This window comes from Manis javanica, chromosome 1, assembly GCF_040802235.1.
Source record: "Manis javanica isolate MJ-LG chromosome 1, MJ_LKY, whole genome shotgun sequence".
Classification (NCBI taxonomy): Eukaryota; Metazoa; Chordata; class Mammalia; order Pholidota; family Manidae; genus Manis; species Manis javanica.
In genome coordinates this window covers 235,508,052-235,533,568 of record NC_133156.1, presented here as the reverse complement: position 1 = coordinate 235,533,568, position 25,517 = coordinate 235,508,052, and the positions used below count along the sequence as shown (strand labels likewise).

The 25,517-nt window shown below is 44.3% G+C and overlaps 2 protein-coding genes across 5 annotated transcripts in view; one reads left to right on the top strand and one right to left on the bottom strand.

Moving 5' to 3' along the window:
• Positions 1–23,584, top strand: part of GRHL1 (grainyhead like transcription factor 1) — a 60,194-nt gene extending 36,610 nt beyond the window's left edge. For all 4 annotated transcript variants that reach the window (XM_037026507.2, XM_037026506.2, XM_037026508.2 and 1 more), the window contains exons 12-16: positions 678–715; positions 2,746–2,837; positions 3,156–3,241; positions 6,414–6,478; positions 21,887–23,584. In XM_037026507.2, the coding sequence (XP_036882402.2) occupies positions 678–715; positions 2,746–2,837; positions 3,156–3,241; positions 6,414–6,478; positions 21,887–22,001 (396 nt within the window). In that variant the 3' untranslated portion in view covers positions 22,002–23,584. The remainder of the gene's footprint in view (positions 1–677; positions 716–2,745; positions 2,838–3,155; positions 3,242–6,413; positions 6,479–21,886) is intronic.
• On the bottom strand, positions 10,334–18,315 carry LOC140844457 (uncharacterized). The gene is made up of 2 exons (XM_073216790.1): positions 17,880–18,315; positions 10,334–12,807 (listed from the first exon to the last, which is right to left on the bottom strand). The coding sequence occupies exon 2, from the start codon at positions 12,744–12,746 to the stop codon at positions 10,971–10,973; it is 1,776 nt and encodes a 591-aa protein (XP_073072891.1). The 5' UTR covers positions 12,747–12,807; positions 17,880–18,315; the 3' UTR covers positions 10,334–10,970.
• Positions 23,585–25,517: the final 1,933 nt, after the last annotated feature.

Genomic DNA, 25,517 nt, shown 5'->3' with positions numbered 1-25,517 from the left:
AGGCTCTTCTCATGGTTTCAGGTACTGAATCATCATTGGCACATGTATAGCCATATCTTGGCAACTGATGTAAAATTTAGCTAGTCACGCCCTGCTTTGAGTGAAAGCATAGGAGAGCCAGGAACTTGGACGCAGTGGAGCTTGTCTCTGTGCTGAGCTCAAATAAGTATCAAGAAGCTGGTCTGCCATGCATTTGATTGACAGATTTGTACGGACTAATGATTTTTTAGAGTGCTTGGGGGAGCCATTGCCACTGTATTTGGTTTCTAATGAGAAGTTTGGGGCAAGCAGGGGTCAGCAAACTTTTCTGTAAAGGGTCAAATAGTGAATATTTTAGGTTTCTTGGGTCATACAGCACCTGTTGTGAAAGCTCAACTCTGCTGTTTTAGTTCCAAAACAGCCACAAACAATACGCCAATGAATGAATGTGGCTGCGTGCCAAAAAGGTACTTTATTTACTAGAAATAGGCATTGGGCCAGCCTTGGCTCATGGGTCATAGTTTGCCAACCCTTGAGTTACAGGAATTCAAGATCTCTCAAAAAATCTAGTTATTAAAAAATAAGGCTGAAAAATTTTATATTTGGTCAAAATGAAAACCATTTTCTTTTTAGGAATAATTCAATTATGAAGTATTTTGAGCATATACTTGAAAAGTAATCTATCTTTTTCGTCTTAGGTCCTTCCCATTGCCTCAGAAGAACTGGAAGGTGAAGGGTAAGATTTCTGTTTTGTTGTGTTTTAATAACTTTGTTTTATTTTGAAGCAGCCTCGTGCATAAAGAAACACTGCAAGCATGATACAAGAACTCACTTTTCCGGGCTGCCTAAGAAAATGCCTCCCGTTCCTCAATACCCCGGTGTCTCTGTCCTGTACACAGGGACATTCTTCGGCACAATCACCAAAGTCAGGATACTCAGACCTTAGTACCAGCCAGTCCTCACCCACCATTCAGGTTTTGCCAGTTGTCCCAGTAATGTCCTTTATAGCAAAAAAGGGTCCAGACTCACACAGTATATGTAGTTGTCTGTCTCTTTAACCGCCTTCAATCTTGAACAGTCTCAGTCTCTTCTTGACTTTCCTAACCCAATGCTTTTGAAGATTCAGACCAGTTTTGTAGAATGGCCTTCAGTTTGGGTCTGTCCATGATTGGATTCAGCTTGTGTGTCTGGGCAGAGTGTCATAGACACGTGGCCGCGCTCTTAGCGTGTCCCGTCTGGTGGCGCATCTTTCGTTTCGCCCTGGTGTTGATGGTGATCACCTCATAGAGGAGGTGTCGCCGGGCTCCCCCACTGGAGGTCGCTCCTCTTTGTAACACTGGGGGGAAGTGCTTTGTAGCTTTGTTAATACCTCTTTCCTCATCAAACTTCCCACTTATTCTTGTATTTATTTATGGACTCAGTGTTTCCAGTTTCATTCAATAAGTTGTAGCCCGTGTACTGCCGTTTACTTTGCTCAGATTGTGCAGGTCAGCGGAGTCCAAGCCGGCTCCAGGATCCCTTGACGTGACCCTCTCACCCCCCAAGCTCTCCAGCACTTCCTCACTTTCGTGCCTGGTGTGTTCCTGGTGTTTAGAAGCCTAGGTTGGGCCTTGGGCATGCATCGCTGTTGAGGTTTTGCTGTCCCCTCAGGGGGACCCCCTGGCCCACGAGGCCCTGACAGCTGAGCCGGCAGCCCTCCTACTCGGCACTCTGCCATGTTGAGGGTCCACTCCCGCTCTTTGGGTCATCACAGCTTCCCTTTCTGACCAGTGTTGCCTCTAGAGCCTTCTCTGAAGGCCGTGCCTCCACTGCCTCTTTAGCAATTCGTGAATTCCGTTCTAGCCTCCAGATACTTTCATTGGAGACCTGGGATGGGCTCGAAGTGGGGGCACACTGAGTATTTTGAGGCTCACCCCCTGTTCTTGAAGTGGTCATTCTGCTCAGAACCAAGTGCTTGCTCGCTTCACCTTCAGTTACGCTAAGGTTTTCTTGCCTGCCCACCTTGACCCTCCCAGAGCCTGTGACGCTAATCCCTCTAAGCCTTCCCTTCTTTCTTCAAATGCGCCTGCATCCTTTTCTCCTTTTTATTTCCACAGATACACTGTATGTTAGCCTTTTAGGATTTTATGCGGTGACTTTCCCCAGAGTCCTCTAAATTGCTCTTCTACTTGCAGGTCCTGGGGTCCCCTCCAGCCTTTACCACACACTTTGATTACAGTATTCTTGTCTCACAAAACTTTCACATTCCCTAAATAACTTCAGCATAAAATCTAAAATTCCTTAGAGTCAAATGATCAAGATATTGCATGTTAGAACCCAGCCTACCTTCTAGAGCTGTCTTCCTGTGGGACATCCTGTCTCAGTCAGCCTGGCTTTGCACTTTCCTGCTCACACCTCCCTCCCCGCCTTTCTTGACATGTCCTCCCCTTTGTTACCACCTTTATGTATATCTCAAACCCCACCTCCTCTGTGAAATGTTTCCTAGAAAGAAACTCTCTTCATGAGAAGGCAGCTTGATCTAATGTAAGTTGCAATGAAGGGTGTCCGGAATGTCAACTCCGTGTATTCCCTGCGCTGCCATTAAATAGCGGAAGCCCTGGTTCCGTCAGTATCTTTCCTTAGCTCTCAGATTTTCATCTACAAAATAAGCTGGACCAGATAAAAAATGGAAGGTCGTTTTAATTCAGTGATATACCCTAATACTCTTTCTGCTTCTGCAAGTGATTTAAGTTGAAGTCACGATTGTGTACTTTGAATTGCCTACAGATCTAACTTGAAAAGGGGGCCATATGGATCGGAAGATGATTTTGCGATTCCACCTCCTGCTAAACTGACCCGGATAGACGAACCAAAGAGAGGTGCGTTGCTTTACATCTCTCAGTGGGAGTTTGAAATTCAAAGTGAGTTCTGGGTCTGTCAAAAGCATAAATTGCTCACACAAATCTTGTGTATTCACTGAGTATTCTTCCATCAGACCAACGCCTGGCTGGAGCCAGACTCAGAGCAGAGGGGAAGCGGTGGTCCTCAGGGCGGAGTTCATCTTGGCTCATGCGTGCTGTCCTTGACAGGCCCTCTCTTTTTATTTGACCAGCACCTATGGTTGGTTTCTTACATGCTCTCATGAATGAACTGCCTCCATTTTTCCTTTTCCCTCCTCATTCCTGACTGGCGGTTAGTGCTGCTGTATGTGCGGAAGGAGTCAGAAGAAGTCTTTGATGCCCTCATGCTCAAGACTCCATCGTTGAAAGGCTTGATGGAAGCTGTAAGTAGTGTAAACTTGTAATCTTCTTTAAAAAGTGAAAACAGTGTAAATAGAATTCCATAGGGATAAATTGTATCAGACCATCCAGATCTCGTTGTTGTACTGAAATCTCTGAGCCCTTCCCTGAGTCCCATGCCTTTTCTGTTTCTTCCTGCCACACAGGGCTGTCCCCTCCTGGTCTCACACTGCTGCATCAGCACACTGTCAGGAGATAGTGATCACTCAGTGATGTCTAGTCCACTGAACGGAGTGGATTTGTGATGATCTGTGAAATAGTTAATTTTTATATACTTGGTTAAAGGGAGATTGCCATTTAACAAACCACTTAGAAGCTAACAAATTATTTTAAAATAAAATCTTAAAAACTTCATGCATAAAAAAGTGGCTCCTTCATCTGCCTTTGAAAGTCCTGATCCTAGGGAATGAGCAGGCTTGTGTCAAGACCTTACCCAAAGCATATTTAAGGAAACCGAGAGGTGTAGCCAGTGATAATTATCAGTCCTTCCTGTCAGATCTCAGCAAAGGGCAGATGGCCAAACTGACCCCAGCCCACCCTTCTGGGGTGTAAGTGAGAAATGGTAAGAAAGGGCGCCGTGCTGATCCCTTCTGTTGGCTTTGCCCCAGGGCAGAATTTAAGGCATCAGCTCTGTATCCTGATACATACCAACCTTGGCTCCTGTAAGCGAGAGGAACCTTTGAACCCCAGGCCTGTGCATTATGTGGGCCAGAAGTGCTTCCCGGGGTTCCCCCAGTGCTGCAGCATGTCAAATTCAGCTCACTAATATTTGTTAAAGGCCTGCTTTGTGCCAGGTGCTGTTCTAGGCACTAGAGTTACAAGAGTAAGTGACGCAATGCAGATGGAGATCAGGTTCTACTTAGGAAGATAGAGACAATAAAATAAGCAAATAAACTAATATATAATTTTCTAGGTGTTGATAAATGGCAGTGAAGAAAAATAAAGCAGGGTGAGGGGACAGTGGATTGGGGGCGCTGCTGATGAGTCTCTCGGGAACTCGAGTTCACGGGCATCCCTTGGCACCAGCCCTTCACCCCACACCTCAGCCAGCACCACCATTAGCACCCTGCTTTCTGTCACTTTCCCACCTCCTGCCACCTCTCCTGGGTTCCTCTTCCTTACCTGGTCTTCTGACAACCCTTCCCCATTTCTTAAAAATCATGCAAACTCTTGATTATGGAGAGAAAGAGTGCAAAAATGATTCACACTGTGCCAAATGTAATTTGTTCATAACTTCTGAGGATTTCATTACATGGTCTTACATCTCTTGGGGCTGGGATTTCATAAAAATACAAAGAATTATCCAGGAATAGAGAAAAAAAACGGGCCCATTTATGTGATGAGAGCTTGGACTTAGTCTGGTGTGTATTTTTGTTGGATTAAAAATGATCTGCAACAGAGGTGAGGCTCAGAACCTCACCCCCCCTGTTTTGAGAGAAATCTTCTGCATCCATGGATGTTTTGCTGCCCTTGTCTAGCTTGGATTAATACTTAGTCCATAGGCACACACCTGATCATCTACATTTGCCCTCTTACAGCACTAAACTATGTTTTCTACCTTTATCTTGCATCTACCTACCACTTCAGCATTTTATTAAAAATAAAAATAATAATAATAATAAAGGGAGAAATGTGGGATCCACATATAAATCAAGTATAAAAATCAAACGAATATTCATATTTGACCTGATTGTTTATAGTTCATAATGCGTGATCAAAACCAAAAGTTTCTGTGATGACTGACTGCCCTTGTACTGTTCACCATGTAAGAACTTATTCACTATGTAAGAATTCGTTCACCATGTAAGAACTTGTTCGTTATGCTTCAGAAGATTGGAGACTGACGAGAATTAGGCTTGAGATGGATTAATGATTGTGCATTAAACATAACCCCCCTATACAGAATTTTATTGTTGTTAACAACCATTTGATCAATAAATATGAGAGATGCCCTCTCAAAAAAAAAAAAAAAAAGTGATATGAAGGTTTGTCTTCTGAGGCCGTGTTTCCCAGTGCTGCCTCGAGCTTCGTGCTCCAGTTTGGGAGTGGTTAGACAACAGTTCCAAATAAAGCATTTGATCAAGACACAATCGGCTGCTTTTTGGGGTAGTTTATCCTCTCTCTTTAAAGGTAGCCTCAACGTCCTGAAAGAAAGCCACCCGACTTTGCACCACAGTGATTCACTCCTCTGTACAAACCACTCACCAATCATAAAAGGGTCGGGTGGAGAGGCTGAGAGCCATACCCCAGTGGCTGCCGTCACGTTGGCCAGGGCTGCGATGATTCTGCCAGGGTCCTTGCTGCTCTCTCTCGAGGCTCTGGGCTGAACTGATAGAAGGGCTGTTGTTGGTTTGTGATCAGGGACATTGATTTGATATTTCCTCTGGGCTGTGGGAAAGTAACTGTTTGTTTCCATCTCATAATACTGTATCTGAAATTAATTCCTGCTTTGTGCTGGACACCCTGTAACGCTCACAACAGTGCTATCAGGTGTGTGAGGTCAGTCTTCTTTACTGATGAGGGGAGGCTGAGAGTCTGAAAGTCACCTGCTAAGGGAAAGCGAGTGTGAACTCATTCCGTGTAGCTGTGTGTGACTGCGAAGCAAGGAAGGCCCTTCTGGATTTGACCAGAGTACCTGTGACTGTATGGAAACACGTCATTATGCGTTTCTCAAAACCCATAGGATGTACAGTTCAAAGAGCGAGGCCTCATGCACACCAAGGACTTTAGTACAAAGTATCACAGCAATGTTGGCTCATCACATAGAACAAATGGGCCACACTGGTGTGGGCCGTTCCTCGGGGGGGCCTCTGGAGCATAAAAGCCCTGCACTTTGTACCGGTTTTCCTATAAACCTAAAACTGCTCTGTACGCTATTCATTTGTAAAAAGCTGTGACCATGTAATATACTCACGGATACCTGTAAACTAGGGGGCAATAACAAGCAGCTGATTCCAGCTGTCTCCAAGGGTAGGTAACACCCCTCCTAGGGATATAGACTGGGTCTCGTTGGTGTATTTGCATATACAGCTTTGAAAAACAGAACGTTGAGTGACTGTCCCATTATATACATATACATATATATATATGTATATAGTTTGTTTTTGTAAAGCCATGAAAACAGCATTTTTTCATGATTTTTCTTTGCTCTTTTAGATCTCGGATAAATATGATGTTCCCCATGACAAGATTGGAAAAATATTCAAGAAATGTAAAAAAGGGTGAGCATTACTGGGATTCTTAGTACCTCCAAATAACATTAATATTTATAACATTTTATAAAACTTTGTTATTCACATGGATTTGTGTCCCATCTGGAAACAGTTATAGAAACATTATGAGAATGTATTTTTTCTTAAATTATCCACATAAAACTGATCTACCTTTCTAAAACATCTTTGTGGATATTTTTCAAGTAAAATTTTTATTTGCTCCTCCCATGCTTGGCAGTGATGAGGTGGCCCCAAGTTCCAGAATGTTAGGGAATGTGCTAAGGATGCTGACAGTCACTAACTCCTTTATTGAGTCCCCTCGTGAGCTAGGCACTGCATTGGGCACTTCACATTAAATTTAATTTCTTTTTTTAATTTTTTATTAAAGTATGATTTAACATACAATCTTATGAAGGATTCACATGAAAAAACAATGTGGTTGCTACATTTACCCATATTATCAATTCCCCCCCCCATACCCCAATGCAGTCACTGTCCATCAATGCAGCAAGATGCCACAGATCCACTATGTGCCTTCTCTGTGCTACACTCTTCCCTGTGATCCCCCACACCATGTGTACTAAACGTAATACTCCTCAATCCCCTTCTCCCTCCCTCCCCCCCCACCCCCCCCCACCCCTCCCCTTTGGTAACCACTAGTCCCCTTCTTGGAGTCTCCCACTCTGCTGCTATTTTGTTCCTTCAGTTTTGCTTCATTGTTATACTCCACCAATGAGGGAAATCATTTGGCATTTGTCTTTTTCTCCCTGGCTTATTTCACTGAGCATAATGTTCTCCAGCTCCATCCATGTTGTTGCAAATGGTAGGATTTGTTTCTTTTCTTATGCCTGAATAGTATTACATTGTGTATATGTACCACATCTTCTTAATCCATTCATCTACTGATGGACACTTAGGTTGCTTCCATATCTTACCTATTGTAAAAAGTGCTGCAGTTAACATAGGGGTGCATATGTCTTTTTGAATCTGAGAAGTTGTATTCTTTGGGTAAATTCCAAGAGTGGGATTCCTGGGTCAAATGGTATTACTATTTTTAGTTTTTTGAGGAACCTCCATATTGTTTTCCACGGTGGTTGAACTAGCTTACATTCCCACCAGCAGTGTAGGAGGCTTCCCCTTTCTCCACATCCTCACCAGCATTTGTTGTTCTTAGTCTTTTCGGTGCTGGCCATCCTAACTGGTGTGAGGTGATATCTCATTGTGGTTTTACTTTGCATTTACCTGATGATTAGTGATGTGGAGCATCTTTTCATGTGTCTGTTGGCCATCTGAATTTCTTTGGAGAACTGTCTCTTCATATCCTCTGCCCATTTTTTAGTTGGATTATTTGCTTTTTGGGTGTTGAGGCGTGTAAGTTCTTTATATATTTTGGATGTTAACCCCTTGTTAGATATGTCATTTACAAATATATTCTCCCATACTGTAGGATGCCTTTTTGTTTTGTTGATGGTGTCCTTTGCTGTACAGAAACTTTTTAGTTTGATATAGTCCCATGAGTTCATTTTTGCTTTTGTTTCCCTTGCTTGAGGAGATGCTTTCAGGAAGAAGTTGCTCATGCTTATATTCAGGAGATGTTTGCCTATATTGTCTTCTAACAGTTTTATGGTTTCATGACTTACATTCAAGTTTTTAATCCATTTCGAGTTTACTTTTGTGTATGGGGTTAGACAATAATCCAGTTTCATTCTCTTACATGTAGCTGTCCAGTTTTGCCAACACCAGCTGTTGAAGAGGCTGTCATTTCCCCATTGTATGTCCAAGGCCCCTTTATCATATATTAATTGACCACATATGGTTGGGTTTATATCTGGGCTCTCTAGTCTGTTCCATTGGTCTATGGGTCTGTTTTTGTGCCGGTACCAAATTTTCTTGATTATTGTGGCTTTGTAGTAGAGCTTGAAGTTGGGGAACATAATCTCCCCAGCTTTAATCTTCCTTCTCAGGATTGTTTTGGCTATTTTAGATCTTTTGTGGTTCCATATGAATTTTTGGACCATTTTCTCTAGTTTGTTGAAGAATGCTGTTGGTATTTTGATAGGAATTGCATTGAATCTATAGATTGCTTTAGGCAGGATGGTCATTTTGACAATATTAATTCTTCTTATCCATGAGCATGGGATGTGTTTCCATTTATTGGTATCTTCTTTAATTTCTCTCATGAGCATCTTGTAGTTTTCAGAGTATAGGTCTTTCACATCCTTGGCTAGGTTTATTCCTAGGTATTTTATTCTTTTTGATGCAACTCTGAATGGAATTGTTTTCCTGATTTCTCTCTCTGCTAGTTCATTGTTAGTGTATAGGAATGCCACAGATTTCTGTGTATTAATTTTGTATCCTGAAACTTTGCTGAATTCAGATATTAGATCTAGCAGTTTTGGAGTGGATTCTTGAGGGTTTTTTATGTACAATATCATGTCATCTGCAAACAGGGACAGTTTGACTTCTTCCTTACGAATCTGGATGCCTTTTATTTCTTTGTGTTGTCTGATTGCAATGGCTAGGACCTCCAGTACTATGTTGAATAAATGTGGGGAGAGTGGGCTTCCTTGTCTTGTTCCTGATCTTAAAGGAAAAGTTTTTATCATGAATGGATGTTGAATTTTGTCAAATGCTTTTTCAGCATCTATGGAGACGATCATGTGGTTTTTGTCCTTTTTGTTGATGTGGTGGATGATGTTGATGGATTTTTGAATGTTGTACCATCCTTGCATCCCTGGAATAAATCCTACTTAATCATGATGGATGATCTTTTTGAGGTGTTTTTGAATTCAGTTTGCTAATATTTTGTTGAGTATTTTTGCATCTATGTTTATCAGGGATATTGGTCTGTAATTTTCTTTTTTGGTGGTGTCTTTGCCTGGTTTTGGTATTAGAGTGATGCTGGCATCATAAAATGAGTTTGGAAGTATTCCCTCCTCTTCTAATTTTTGGAAAACTTTAAGTAGAATGGGTATAAGGTCTTCACTAAATGTTTGATAAAATTCACCAGTGAAGCCATCTGGTTCAGGGGTTTTGTTCTTAGGTAGTTTTTTGATTACCAGTTCAATTTCATTCCTGGTAATTGGTCTATTCAGTTTTTCTGTTTCTTCCTTGGTCAGCCTTGGAAGGTTGTATTTTTCTAGAAAGTTGTCCATTTCTTCTAGGTTATCCAGTTTGTTAGCATATAATTTTTCATAGTATTCTCTAATAATTCTTTGTATTTCTGTAGTGTCCAAAGTGATTTTTCCATTCTTATTTCTGATTCTGTTTATTGTGTACACTCTCTTTTTTTCTTGATAAGTCTGGCTAGGGGTTTATCTATTTTGTTTATTTTCTTGAAGAACCACCTCTTGCTTTCATTGATTCTTTCTATTGTTTAATTCTTCTAGATTTTATTTATTTCTGCTCTAAATATTTATTATGTCCCTCCTTCTACTGACTTTTTGGGCCTCATTTGTTCTTCTTTTTCTAATTTCATTGATTGTGAGTTTAGACTTCTTATATGGGATTGTTCTTCTTTCCTTAGGTAGGCCTGTATTGCAGTATACTTTCCTCTTAGCACAGCCTTGGCTGCGTCCCACAGATTTTGCGGTATTGATTTATTGTTGTCATTTGTCTCCATATATGCTTGATCTCTGTTTTTATTTGGTCATTGATCCATTGGTTATTTAGGAGCATGTTGTAAAGCCTTTATGTGTTTGTGGAATTTTTCATTTTCTTTGCATAATTTATTTCTAGTTTCATACCTTTGTGGTCTGAGAAACTGGTTGGTACAATTTCAGTCTTTTTGAATTTACTGAGGCTCTTTTTGTGGCCTAGTATGTCGCGTGCCCTGTCCTCGCCGGCAAGAACAGCACGCAACAACAGCAGGATTCTTCTGCAGAAAGCTTTATTCTTCAGCTCTTTGTGAAACAAATGAGTTGGGCAGGACCCAGAGGGGAAGGAGAGGCTTGCTTATATAGTTCTCATGCTCTGACCTGGTTGGTGCGGCTCCATATGCCTTATTAGCATAACCATTTGGTGGGTCTCATTGGTCCTTATGCCAAGGCGCAATTAGCATGTAGTTTAGTGGTGTGGGATGATTTGTCATTAGGAAGTTCGGGGCCTTCCAGCTGCCCTGCATGGGGCGCTATTTTCTGAGCACGGCTGCCAACATCTCCCCCTTTTTTGTCTAACAGAAGCTCAAGGCGGAACTTGCCAGCAGAGGCGGAGACAGAGGCCTGACCTCCATCATACTTCCTGATGCCCCCTTTTTGGAGAGGGGTTCTGGGCATCTACCCCTATGCAGTCAGGCATGCCTCTCAGAGGGGTCCAAGACCTCTTGCAGTGCTTTGCCTCGCATCCTCTGGCTGGCGTTGGGACCGCTTGGTACAAAGGGTTTGGACCCTTTTTCTCAACCCTCTTGCACCATGAGCTTCTTAAAGAAAGCTGTGATTAAGCATTGAGGTACTCGGGCCTGGTGCAGTGCCACATGGGCTCAGGGTGCAAGAGCTACCTCAAGCTAAAGCCGAGCTTCCTTCTTAAGCATGTTGAGCCACACTTGGGGAGAGGCGCCAACGTCTATCGCCATTAGGGCTTGAGCAAGGATCACCTTGTCCTGCTTATGTTGGTTGCGGAGTCTACATAACAACCAGAGTAAGAGCATGAGACCTCCAAGCAGGAACACGCCCATCCCAGCCATGCCCGCCCACTCCTTGACGTGGGAGAGAGCTCTGAGGAACCAGGAAGAGAGTCCTTCCGCTACGGAGATATCTAGACGGGTGGAGTTGATGTGGATAATTTCTCGCCGCAGCTCCTCTAGTGTCCCATCGAAGTCTTGGGACCAGTTTCCTGAAAGATACTGGGACAGGTCTCGTGACAGATTAGCTGCCCGTGTAAAATTTTTATATTGAATGCTAGTGATGCAGAGGGCACGATATTTCCGCTCACATCCCAACTGGGCCATTTGCCAGAGCACCTCCATTTGTTCCTCCACGAGATCTATGCGTTGATTGAGGATCATTATTCCTCCTTTCAGTTTGCCATCAAGTGTGGACTGTTGGTCCAGGGCAGAAGCTACTGAGGCTGCAAGGTTATTGAGCTCTGTAGCCGATTTGATGGAGGTGTCTAAAGCTATACCAGCGGCGGTGGCTGCGACCGCGGTCGCGGAGATCAGGAGCACTATGGCGGCTGTAACACCGAAATCGCGCCTTTCTCGAAACAGAGTCATGGTGTTAGGGGCGTCTACGGGAACAGGGACCCAACGGGGGATGCGGACTACCAAAGCATTGGTAAAGTTACGCGCATCCCAACACTGAGACAGAAAGCAGGTTTCATTGGAGCAGGAGTCAAAGCTACTATTGGATAAGATAAACAGAAATGGGGGGTATACGCATACTGGAGAAGGTGGAAAAAGGGAATTAGGTGACTCTGGACCTGATTTTGCTGAACACGTGTAGTTCTCGTTGTTATGGGTCATGATCATGTTCCAGTGTGCGCGCATGTGGTTATTCTCGCACCAAAAGGTGATATTTTTTACACCGATTCCCCCACCCTGGAGGGCGGAAAAGGGGGAGAGGTCGGTACACGAGCCATTGACTCCACACAGCATCCATTTATGGAAGGGGTTCATGCTCAGCTGCTGACGAAACTCGCCTTCGAGCACCTTTACTGGCCACCAAGCCTCATTGGCTGGCCGTCCCTCCATATCTGGGGAGATGGTAAACTCCTGCCTCTCAGTTGCCCACGTTACTACAGTTGACTGACAGTCAGTCCAGGGCCACAGCTCTCCCTCATAGTCGCCCACACAATGGGAGGCATATTTGGGTTGACGAGGCCTGTCGGTGGAATTGTTCCTGGGAGAGTGTACAAATGTGCCATTGATCCAGAGAACCATCTGGTGGATAGTCATGTTCTTATAGGACGGGCTCCCTTCCTTATTAGGCCCTTCAAATTTAGCTGACATAACGGGGAGGCTACTGGCCTCTAGAATTATGTCACTGAACCATCCGTATTTCCTCCGTTTCAGGGAGATACAGCCAGCTAGATTCTGAGTGGTGAAGCATAATGACCCATTAGTTACGAAGGATCGGTTTTCTCCCAGGGGAGCTACTAGGGTGTCTTTAACTAAGTAGGGCAAGTTCATACTAGTATTGGTAGTGAAAAAGCGCGGAAAAACGGCTGCATTGAAACGGACAGGCATAGGCTTAGGAAAGGCAGACAGGATTCCCCATCTCAATACTCCCTGAGTCGGGGTCTCCAGTGTCAGGAGCAGGGTCAGGAGGTACAGCGAAGTCATCTCCTTTGTTTAGGACTTTCCTCGTTAGGCGCTCCGGGATCCAGAAGGGATTTTCTTCACCCTGGGGGAAAACACACACAGCTCCCCTGGATCTGATTATGATTGGATCCGGGCCCTTCCATTGGTTAGATAACACGTCCTTCCATTTTACTAGTTCTTGTGGGTCTTTTGGCCACTGATTATGGCGATCCGCTGCTGTATGGCTTTGAGCATCCAGATTCAAAAAATTTATAGTGAAAAGTGCTAGGGCTATGGCAGTTTTTGGTGTGGGGGGTATATCTTCAATTCCCCCTTTTTGTTTAAGTAAATAGGATTTGAGCGTGCGGTTCGCGCGTTCCACAATCCCTTGACCCTGTGGGTTGTAGGGAAGGCCAGTGATATGTTTTATCCCCATGTGATGACAAAATTGAGCAAATTTTGTAGAGGTATAGGCTGGGCCATTGTCTGTTTTCAGAATCTGTGGTAACCCCCATGCGCTCCAAGCTTCAAGGCAGTGCTGGATGACATGGGAAGCTTTCTCTCCTGACAATGGGGAGGCAAAGATGACTCCTGAACAAGTATCCACGGATACATGCACATATTTCAGTTTCCCAAAAGACGAAATATGCGTCACATCCATTTGCCAAACTTGTAAAGGCCTAATACCTCTGGGGTTGATCCCAACATGAGGTGTGGGAAGGAAGCTGCAGCAATGTTGGCAGCTAAGGACAATGTTCCTAGCTTCGGCCCTGGTTATGCTAAACCGCTTGCGCAGTGTTTCGGCAGTGACATGAAATTGTGTATGGAATTTTGAAGCTGTGGTGATAGGGTCTAGCAGGGGAAAAGCTATATTTCTGGTTGCGAGGTCTGCCAGGTGGTTGCCTTGGGTCATAGGCCCGGGAAGGCCTGAATGTGCTCTGATATGAGTTATATACAAAGGAGATTGCCTATGAAGTAGTGCTGATTGTATCTGTTTGAACAAAGTGGCTACTGGGCTGGACGCTTTGATTAGCCCGGCCACTTCTAGAGATTTGACTGCATTAACTACATAACAGGAGTCAGACACAATATTTAAAGGTTCAGGAAAGATTTGTAGGACCTCTAAGACTATGCGACATTCCACTATTTGTGGAGTGTCAGGCGTGTAGCCTTTTGTCACAACTTTGCCATCATGGACATAGGCACCTGTGCCTGTCTTAGACCCGTCCGTGTAAACTGTTTTTCCATGAGGCAGCGGGGTTAGGCTAGTGACCCGAGGAAATACTAGGAGATGATTTTTGGCGAAGTTGATGAGGGGATGTTTAGGGAAATGATTATCAAAGGTTCCTGAGAAACTGTAAGCAAGTATGGCCCAATCATCGTTCATAGCACATAATACTTGTATCTGTTCTACGCTGTAAGGGGTTATAATTTTAGCTGGAGCCTCTCCGAAATGTGTCATGGAGGTTTTTACTCCTCTCAAAGCAAGTTTGGCCACGGCTGCTGGATAGTACTCTATTGTCCTAGCCTGAGAGGCTTGGGGATGAATCCAGATCAGTGGGCCGTGCTGCCATAAGACTGCTGTTGGCAGCTCTGGGGTGGGAAGGACACACAACTCAAAGGGTTCATTCGATTGCACTCTATTTAATTGTGCTGTCATCAAAGCCTGTTCTACTTTGCGAATGGCTTGTAATGCCTCAGGTGTGAGGGAACGCGGTGACGTTAGTTGTGGGTCTCCTTCTAGGGTTTTAAATAGTGGAGTCAATTCAGTGGTGGGTATCTTTAAGTATGGGCGCAACCAATTAATATCCCCTAGGAGTTTTTGGAAGTCATTCAAATTTCGCAATTGATTATGTCTTATCTCAAGCTTTTGGGGGCAAATTACATCTGTGTAAATGGTTGCTCCTAGGAATTTGCTAACACTAGATTTTTGGACCTTCTCGCTTGCTATATTCAGTCTCCAATTTTCTAGGGATCTAGTGAGATCTATATATGCTTCTTCTATTTCCGCTGGTTGTGGGGAGCAAAGAAGGATGTCATCCATGTAATGGATGATCTTTAGCGTGGGATAGGTCTTACGAATTGGGTCTAGCGCTCGCTGAACGTACAGTTGACATATGGTGGGGCTATTTGCCATTCCTTGAGGGAGGACCTTCCACTGAAATCTGGCATCGGGTTGTTCATGGTTAATAGCTGGCAAAGTAAAAGCAAATCTTTCCCTGTCCTTGGAGCTTAGAGGTATAGAAAAGAAACAATCTTTAATATCTATTATGAGCACTTTCCATTCTTTGGGTAAGGCAGAGAGGAGTGGCAGTCCCCGTTGTACGGGTCCAAGCATTCTCATTTGAGCATTTACTGCTCTCAGATCATGAAGCAACCTCCATGATCCTGACTTTTTCCTGATTACAAATATGGGTGTGTTCCATGGGGACACAGAGGGTTCTAGGTGTCCCACTTGGAGCTGCTCTTGCACTAAGCAATGAGCTGCTTCTAATTTTTCAGAGGATAGGGGCCACTGAGGAACCCATACGGCCTCCTCTGTGAGCCAAGGTATGGGCATGGCATCTTCAATGGCCCCTATGAAAAACCCAGGCCGTGACGGTCATTCTTTACTTTGGGCAGGATGGGCTCTATGTGTCCCTGTTGGTGTTTCCCCAGCCCCTTGCCAGGGATGTATCCCATGTCCATCATCATGCCTTGGGCGGGGGTGGAGTATTCATTAATGAGTTTGAGGCCTAAGTCTCTCATGACATCCCTCCCCCATAAATTGACCGGTAGAGGGAGTACATAAGGGGTGACTGTACCCTCTTGTCCTTCAGGGGCTCGCCATTTCAATGGTTTGGCACTAATTGAAGGGCTTGACTCATATCCTAAACCTTGTAATGAATGTGAGGATTGGGTCACAGGCCACTTGGAGGGCCACCAGGTTGCAGAGATAATACTTTTATCTGCTCCAGTGTCTAGGATTCCCTCAAAGCTCTTTCCCTCTATTTGAAGAGTTAATTTTGGTCTGTCTGCTAAATCTAATACTATGAAGGCTGAATCCCAGTCAGAGGAGCCGAAGCCCCTTTCTCCCCTCTCCGTGTTGGTAGCAGGATAATTGGCGTGGAGACTAGGTAAAACTAAGAGCTGGGCTATGCGGTCTCCCGGGGATATAGGATAGATTCCTCTGGGAGCCGAACACATGATTTTTACCTGTCCTTCATAATCTTGATCTATGACTCCGGGATGAACTACCAGGCCTTTCAATGCAGCAGAAGAGCGCCCTAGGAGTAACCCAATGGTATTTGGTGGTAGGGGGCCTTTAAAGTCTGAAGGGATAGGCTGAACTCCCATCTGTGGAGTCAACACTATTCTGGTGGTGGCACGGATGTCCAATCCCGCGGAACCTGAAGTGGCTCTCCTTGGGGGGCCTGGTTGTTCCCGAATGACACTTGCGTGCTGGTTGCCCCATATATTTGCGGGCCCTGGTGACGGGGGCCCCTCTGGGCGTTTTTTGGCAACTCTAAGGGTTTCCCTTCTATATCTTTAATAGACCGGCACTCATTAGCCCAATGCCTGCCTTTCTTACACTTAGGGCACAACTCAGGGGTCTTTTGGGTTGTTTGTTCTGAAGCTGGGCTCCTACACTCTCTCTTTATATGTCCTAATTTCCCGCATTGAAAGCATTTGATACTTCTGTTAGTGATCCTGGCTTGTTTGTGGCTCTGTAATATGGCCGCGGCTAGGCCCGCATTGGTGAGTGGCCCTCCTATTTCTCTACAGGCTTTCAACCAGGCATGTATCCCTTTTTGTTTCCAGGGTGTTATCGCCTGTCTGCATTCCTTGGTACATTGTTCAAATACTAATTGCTCCACTAGGGGCATTGCTTGTTCCTGATCTCCAAATATTCTGCCTGCGGCCTCTATCATACGAGCGACAAAGTCAGAAAATGGCTCGCTCAGCCCCTGAATAATTTTTGTCAAATTGCCTGATACTTCTCCTTTGTTGGTGAGGGCTTTCCATGCCTTGGCGGCGCACGTGTTTATTTGTGCATATACCTGTAAGGGGAAGGCGGTCTGGTCGGCTACCCACTGTCCTTGGCCCGTCAGCATATCATATGACCACGCAGGCTGTCCTTCGGCCGCGTTTGCGCGTGCCTGGGTCATGCTGATATCATGCCACAATGCCTTCCATTCTATGTATTGCCCCATACTAGAAAGGCATGCCTTAGTTACATATTGCCAGTCTGCGGGTGTCATGGCTGTCTCTGTTAATCTCTCAACTTGTGCTATGGTATAGTTAGCACTGACTCCATAAGCCCGAACGGATTCTGCTAACTCCTTAACTTGTTTATGGCTCAGGGGCTGGTGAGAGCGTACACCGTTATCCTCAAATACAGGAAACATTTGTCTAATTGCCTGAAGAGTATCTGGGTGGCAAAAGGAGAGTGCGCCACTCACGTAAGGTGGCGGGGCAAAGGGTGTCGGGGGACACCCTGCTTTCATTTTTTCCTTGGTCCGCTTTTCAACTTTGCTGGTTCCCTTACTTCTACACTCTGCGGTTTTATTTTCTTCCCCTTCCTCTGCGGAGGTTAATTCCTCCTCAGATTCCCTATTGGAGAGTTGGAGGTCCCTCAACTCTTTCCAGGGGTATTTACTATTTTCTCCGAGGCGATTGTCACTCGCTTCTCGGGGCTCTTTCACTTTTGCCCTAGGCGGGCTTTCTCCCTCACTCTGAGGTTTCTTTACCTTCGTTTTTGTGGCCTTTTTTCGGCCGCGCGCGCTCTCTGTTTCCCGTTCCGTTTCTGACATGCTCTCTTGGATATCTGTCAATGCTCTCTGACCTTCTTTTATTACCTTTTCACATCTCTCATCTTGCAGACAAGCTCTAATCAGTTTCCAGAGGGGCCTGGTGCCTCCCCTCAGGCTACCCTCCTCCTCCTCTCTATCAAGATCTTTCCCCAGTTTGTCCCAGCTCGGGATTGAGAGGGACCCTGAACAAATGAACCAGGGGGCCACACGGTCTATCTCCTTCACAAAAGATCCTAAGACTTTGCTGGAGACCTTCAAGTTTCGCTCTTTGAGAGCTGTCTGCAGCGCCGTGACTAATGACGGTGCATTCCCCATGGTGCCTCCTTATTTACAGAGAACCATCAACCATTATCCTAAAAAGCAGGGGCCTCTCGGAACTTACCCCTCCGGGCTTTCTTCTGACCTGCAGTTCTGAATCCTCTCCAGATGTCTGAAGGGTCCTCCCTGTGCCGGTGATGTTCTGGTTCCCGGGTTTCGGCACCACTTGTCGCGTGCCCTGTCCTCGCCGGCAAGAACAGCACGCAACAACAGCAGGATTCTTCTGCAGAAAGCTTTATTCTTCAGCTCTTTGTGAAACAAATGAGTTGGGCAGGACCCAGAGGGGAAGGAGAGGCTTGCTTATATAGTTCTCATGCTCTGACCTGGTTGGTGCGGCTCCATATGCCTTATTAGCATAACCATTTGGTGGGTCTCATTGGTCCTTATGCCAAGGCGCAATTAGCATGTAGTTTAGTGGTGTGGGATGATTTGTCATTAGGAAGTTCGGGGCCTTCCAGCTGCCCTGCATGGGGCGCTATTTTCTGAGCACGGCTGCCAACACTAGTATATGATCTATTCTTGAAAATGTTCCATATGCACTTGAGAAGAATGTGTATTCTTCTGCTTTTGGGAGTAGAGTTCTGTAGATGTCTGTTAGGTCCATCTGTTCTTTTGTGTTGTTCAGTGCCTCTGTCTCCTTATTTATCTTCTGTCTGGTTGATCTATCTTTTAGAGTGAGTGGAGTGTTGATGTCTCCTAGAATGAATGCATTGCATTATATTTCCCCTTTTAATTCAGCTAATATTTGTTTCACATGTGTAGGTGCTCCTGTGTTGGGAGCATAGATATGTATAATGGTTATATCTTCTTGTTGAATTGACCCCATTATCATTATGTAATGTCCTTCTTTGTCTCTTGTGACTTTCTTTGTTTTGAAGTCTATTTTGTCTGATACAAATACTGCAACTCCTGCTTTTTTCTCCCTATTAGTTGCATGAAATATCTTTTCCCATCCCTTCACTTTTAGTCTGTGTATGTCTTTGGGTTTAAAGTGAGTCTCTTGTAGGTTGCATATAGATGGGTCTTGTTTTTTTATCCATTTCAGTGACTCTGTGTCTTTTAATTGGTGCATTCAGTCCATTTACATTTAGGGTGATTATTGATACGTATGTACTTACTGCTATTGCAGGCTTTAGATTCGTGGTTACCAAAGGTTCAAAGTTAACTCCCTTACTATCTGAGAGTCTAACTTAACTCACTTAATATGCTATTACAAACACAATCTAAAGGTTCTTTTCTTTTTCTCCTCTTTTCTTCTCAGATTAGGTGTCATGTTCTGTACTCTTTGTCTGTCCTTGATTGACTTTGGGGATAGTTAATTAAATTTTGCATTTGCTTAGTAATTAGCGGTTCTACTTTCTTTACTGTGGTTTTATTACTTCTGGGGACAGCTATTCAACCTTAGGAACACTTCCATCTATAGCAGTCCCTCTAAAATACACTGTAGAGATGGTTTGTGGGAGGTAGATTCTCTCAGCTTTTGCTTATCTGGAAATTGTTTAATCCCTCCTTCACATTTAAATGATAATATTGCTGGATAACGTTATCTTGGTTCCAGGCCCTTCTGCTTCATTGCATTAAATACATCATGCCACTCCCTTCTGGCCTGTAAGGTTTCTGCTGAGAAGTCTGATGTTAGCCTGATGGGCTTTCCTTTGTATGTGATCTTACTTCTCTCTCGGCTGCTTTTAATAGTCTGTCCTTATCCTTGTTCTTTGCCATTTTAATTACTATGTGTCTTGGTGTTGTCTTCCTTGGGCCCTTTGTGTTGGGAGATCTGTGCACCTCCATGGCCTGAGAAACTATCTCCTTCCCCAGATTGGGGAAGTTTTCAGCAATTACCTCCTCAAAAATACTTTCTATCCCTCTCTCTCTCTCTCTCTCTCTCTTCTTCTTCTTCTCGTACCCCTATAATGCGAATATTGTTCTGTTTGGATTGGTCACACAGTTCTTTCAATATTCTTTCATTCTTCGAGATCCTTTTTTCTCTCTGTGCCTCAGCTTCTTTGTATTCCTTTTCTCTAATTTCTACTTCATTTATCGTCTCTTCCACCATATTCAACTTGCTTTTAATACCCTCCATCATGCTCTTCAACGATTGGGTCTCCGACCGGAATTCATTCCTGAGTTCTTGAATATCTTTCCGTACCTCCATGAACATGTTAATGATTTTTATTTTGAAATCCCTTTCAGGAAGAGTCATGAGGTCCATGTCATCTTTCTCAGGAGTTGTATTAATTTTACTCTAGACCAGGTTCCTTTGGCATTTCATATTTGTATATGGTGCCCTCTAGTGCCCAGAAGCTCTACTCTCTGGAGCTGCTTTGATCCTGAAGCAATGTCGGGGGTCACAGGGGAGTAGTATTGGTGCCTGGGGGGAGGAAAGAGCTGTTTCCTGCTTCCCGGCTGCTATGCCTGCCTGCACTGCCTGAACCAGTGGGCCGAGTACATAAGTATAAGCCTCTATGCTTTGTGTTTGTAGTTGCTGTAGACAGATCTTCCCTCTGGCTGGCCAAATGCCAGGGTAGGGTTTGCCTGTTTGCGAGCCAGGGGGAGCTGGCCGGGAGAAAGGTGCAGTAGGCTGGGTATCACAGAGGGGGTCCTTGGAGCTGTGTAGCCAGCCAGGGAGCTGGAGCGCCTAGAAATCATGAAAGCTCCCAGCCTGCTGGGCAGAGTGCACCCAGACAATTTTGTCTACCTGTCCTTTCTTCTGAGCAGTAAGCTCTGTGCAATCCTTGCCCCTTTAGCAGCCCTCTTGCTAAGCCCTTCCTTGTTAGGACGTCTCTCAGACTTCCCGCCTTTCTTTTGTCCCAGAGCAGCTGGATGTGGATCCCTGTTTTCCACAGCGGCTGGAATCTCAGTCTCTCCAGGAATTCTGACTGTCTTAGCTTTCTGATCCCCTAGTTACAAGAGTATCATGAAAGCACCTTCAAATGTAGTTTTGTGCTCCCAGAGCAGATCTCCCAAGTTAGGTGTTCAGCAGTCCCAGGCTTCCACTCCCTCCCCGCTCTGTTTCTCTTCCTCCAGCCAGTGAGCTGGGGTGGGGGAAGGGCTCGGGTCCCGCTGGGCCACATCTTTGGTACGTTACCCTGCTCTGTGAGGTCTGTTCTTTTCTCCAGGTGTATGCAGTCTGGTGCAGTCCTCTTTCCTGTTGCTCTTTCAGAATCAGTTGTATTTATTATATTTTCGTATTATATGTGGTTTTAGGAGGAAGCCTCTGTCTCTCCTCTCACGCTGCCATCTTTAATCCTGAAATGGCTCAAATTTAATTTCATATTACCTTCCAAGATGGGTGTTACTACTCACAGTGTATAGACAAGGCCGCTGAGGCACGGAGAACCCAAGAGCCTTGTCCGGGGCCAGGTAGCAGGCCAGTGCCAAGGCCGTGAGTCAGGCTCAGTCTGGACTGACTGCAAAGCTTTTGCTCCTTGTCCTGTGCCCTCCTGCCCTGGATCATGTTTTCAATCATAGAACATTGCTTCTTTGTCCAGAAATTGATATTTTTAGTTCTAGTTTACTGAGTGTCTCTGCTATTTGGCATGGGCAAACAGGGTATAGCCTAAGATTTTTTTGGCTTAATTCTAAAGCAAATCGTAATGGGAATCTTCTAGATGGGCCTAGTGGGAAGAATTAGACTTAATAGTAACTCGATTAAACTGAAGATAAGATGCCAGGGAAGATAAGTTGTCAGGGACCTGTGACTTCAGGTCCCATAGATGAATTTTACTGAGAAGGCTTCCCAAGCTGGACTGATGAAGTACTTCTTCTGTAGGCTTACTGGGTTCATTGCAGTAAGCTGCTGTTTATCAAGTGGTTAGTACACACTGAATAATAATAGTAAATAAGCTGTTACTTGAGCTTTTACTTGAGTTCTTCATTTAATCCTCACAATGATCTAACAGGTTAGGCTATTATTATCCCCATTTCACAGATGAGGAAATGGAGGCTTGGGTAGATTTAAATAATTGGCCTCACACGTCCCAGCTAGTGACTGGCAGAGCTAACTGAAATCTGGGTCTGATCCCAAAGCAGGGAAGAATGAGTGGACCTCTCTTGCTTTTACTCCTCCAGGATTCTCGTGAACATGGATGACAACATTGTGAAGCATTACTCCAATGAAGACACCTTCCAGCTGCAGATCGAAGAAGCAGGAGGGTCGTACAAACTCACCCTCACTGAGATCTAAGGGCGTCCCAGCCCACAGCCCCCAGGAGTTTAGTAAAGGTGCCACGTAGGTCTTACTGGTGGGCAAGCCACAGGTCCACCAGTCAGCTGCCTTCCAGACACAGGTGGATGTCAACGGAAGGGCTTCCTTTCGAGTTGGAGATGGCGCTGCATTTGGCTTAGACATAGCATTGAATAAATTGCATTGGCGTTTTTCAGATGACAGAGCAATTCATATACCATTATGTTTTAATTTTCTGATATAAATACTTAGGATTAGAAATGAAAACTCTGTTCCAAGATTGAATAGGCCATCCTGGAACCTTTAAGATATCTGTTACATTATTTATAAAAATATCTTGTCTCTTCAAAGTCAGTGGGCCTGCTCACTACTGTAAGTCAGAAAAGGCAATGGGCTTGGCTTTAAGGATTTTGTGCCCTTGCCTGAACTCAGTGTAACTGACTGCCTCAGGTTAGTGGGGGTGGCATCCAGAGAGGGAAGGATGCGCCCTGTCTCCCTCTGCTCTCTTCCCCCAGTAAATGTTTACTCAAATAGGGCATGTTACTGAAATCTTCCTTTGCCACTTTTTTGAACATAGCAACTGCCTTTCTTGTGAAGAACTTAAATGGGTTACAGTATGAATCAGTTAAGCTAAAGCTGCATTGTATATAAGTGCAATACATTTTTGAAGGCCTGTGTCTGTAAATGTGTACATACATGTCTTATTATATAAATAGATAATATATAAATACACTATCTGTGTACATATAATGAAGAGATGCAATAAGGTCTACTTTAAAGACTTTCCCTAGACGAAAGGTTAAGTTATTTTTGATAATGTATACCAAGCAGATAGAGTACTGTGCTTAGTGGAACCCACTGAAATGCTTTCTGTGTTTTCCCAAACACAGCAGTCATTCTGTAGCATAGCAAAGCCTTCTCAAATGACAGATTCTGTTTGCTCTTGAGAATGTTCTTAATTGGACTCCTGCATTGTTCAACAAATGAAGTAAAGGAAAAACACTACTGCAGTTCATGTCTGTTTGTATGCAACTTATCAGTCATGTACCTGCTAGAGTGAACACACCATGGTCGTTAGAGCCTCATACTGTGGTTACTGTGTGACCACAACTCAGGCATGCAACTCAGAACGCAGGCTTCCCAATTTTCCTGCTAGAAGTGACTTCTGGTTTATCATGTGTCAGAGCCTTCAAGCTTTGATTATTTTGTATGCTAACAGTTCTAAAAAGGATTCATGAACTTACAAGACTATGTTACTATGGCAAGGGAACATTTTGTCACATGTTTAAATATATAAAAATATTAAAAAGTGTCATTTTATAACAAAATCACGGGTATCTAGGTTCAGGGAGCTAGAATAGGTCATTTGTATAAGTAGGACTCTTATGTTAAAATACTCTAATGAAGTATGTGAATTAAATTGTTGGTTTTTTAAGATAAGATACCATGGGACACGGGTCACATACCAATATTTTATATTTTGTTTTATGAAATCGGTTTTGTCTTACTGTTTTTAATTGTATCATTGAAGAAGATGTATTTTAAACCAAAGGGATTAAATTTTGTATGTCTATTTCATAATATGTCATTTTGTGTTGTTCAGTTTGACTTGACCCTTTCATCAGTCAGTAAGGCAAAATGTGATATCTTAAAACAGTAGAGCTGAAAAGAATCTCCTGAGGTTTCTCCTCATTTCCCAGCATGTGCACTCAGGTCTCTTCCTTCCTCTTGATGTCTCCTTACAGGTGTCTGAAATGATCCAAGTAATCGTTAAGTTAAGGGAGCCCTGAATGATTTTTCAACTATTACCAAAATTTAACCACTAACACTGAAGGTAAACACTTTCAGACCTAAAATCTTAAGTGTTCTGAATTTTTTGAACCAAAAATCTGCCAGTAATGTTTCAGTTCATCAGAATTTCTAAAACAGTTGTTACGAGCATATTCAGGTAATCCAGGGCCTAAATGTGATGGGCACGAAAATATATTTCAAGTGAAGATATAATCAAATTAATGAAGTAAACCCCCTGTTAAGAGTCCCTGCAACATCTCTGCAGTTTTCACTCTAATCCTTGGGCCACAGACCCAGAACCCTTAGGGGCCGACTCCACTCCTGGTCATCCAGCGGTTCCAGAGCCTAGCTCAGCATGTCAGGCCCATGGAGTGGCACCCACTCGTCCTCTCCAGGGGAGCTTTCCTTGGGCTCTGCCTTTTCCAAGGCTCCTGGGGCTCCCTGACACTCCCCCTGCCCACGCTCGGCTGCATCGCATTACCTCTCTGTCACATAGCTCTTCTTCCTGTCTGCGTGGGGGGGAGGGCTTCCCCTGATCTCACAGCCTGTCTCCTTGCATCTCTGGCATACAACCCCATGCTAGTTATGAAGCAGGTGCTCAGTAAGTGATTTTGTAATGAATTAGTGACTAGTCAGAGCCCTTGAGGAGCCTAGTCACTTGCAAGGCCTGGACCAGTAGGACATAGAGGAGGAGGCATCTGTTTGACTTGGCAGCAGTCAGTAAAGCAGAAGTCCTGAGACATAGTTTCCAGGGGCCTCCCAAGACTAGCAGGGGATGGGGTCTTAGGAGGAAGTGCCCACAGGTGAGGGAGCCATGGGCTGCACAGGGCACCCCGTTCATGTCCCCGTGCCTCCGTTCACCCTGGGGGAAGCAGTGCTGCAGTTAAAGCCACCCAGCATCAACTACCTGCATCATCCTGTTGTACTGGTCACCGAAGCCCCAGGCTGTCACAGCACCTGTGGGGTGACAGGTGCACAAGGCTGTCCATCTTCCGTCTCTCACACACACACCCTTGGCCCTGAACTCATTTAGCCATTACCCCTTACCCCTTCAGATGCTTTAGTCAAGTTCTGTTTTATTTGTCTTATTATGAATGGAACACATATCAAGAGAAAAAAGCATAAGCTGTTAGAATGAATGTCAGAGCTCCACAAGATGGGGATAAATTTCCTACCTGCCCAGTCCTGCTCCCTAAAGATCACCACTGGTGATTTCTCCAAGGGGATGTAAGGATCCCTTGTGTTAACTCAGGTGTACTATTCACACCATTTTACAAATGTTTTCATTTATTGCTATACTTTACACACATGTTCTTTATTTTATGGTATCATTAGTATACAATCACATGAGCAACATTGTGGTTACTAGATTCCCCCCATTATCAAGTCCCCCCCACAAAACCCATTACAATCAATGTCCATGCACATAGCATGATGCTATAGAGCCACTACTTGTCTTCTCTGTGCTATACTGCCTTCCCCGTGCCCCTCCCTACATTATGTGTGCAAGTCATATTGCCCCTTAATCCCCTTATCCCTCTCCCCACCCAACCCAGTCCCTTTCCCTGTCGTAACTGTTAGTCCATTCTTGGGTTCTGTGAGTCTGCTCCTGTTTTGTTCCTTCAGTTTTTGCTTTGTTCTAAATACTCCACAGATGAGTGAAATCATTCAGTACTTGTCTTTCTCCGCCTGGAGAAATCCCCTTACATCCCCTTGGAGAAATCA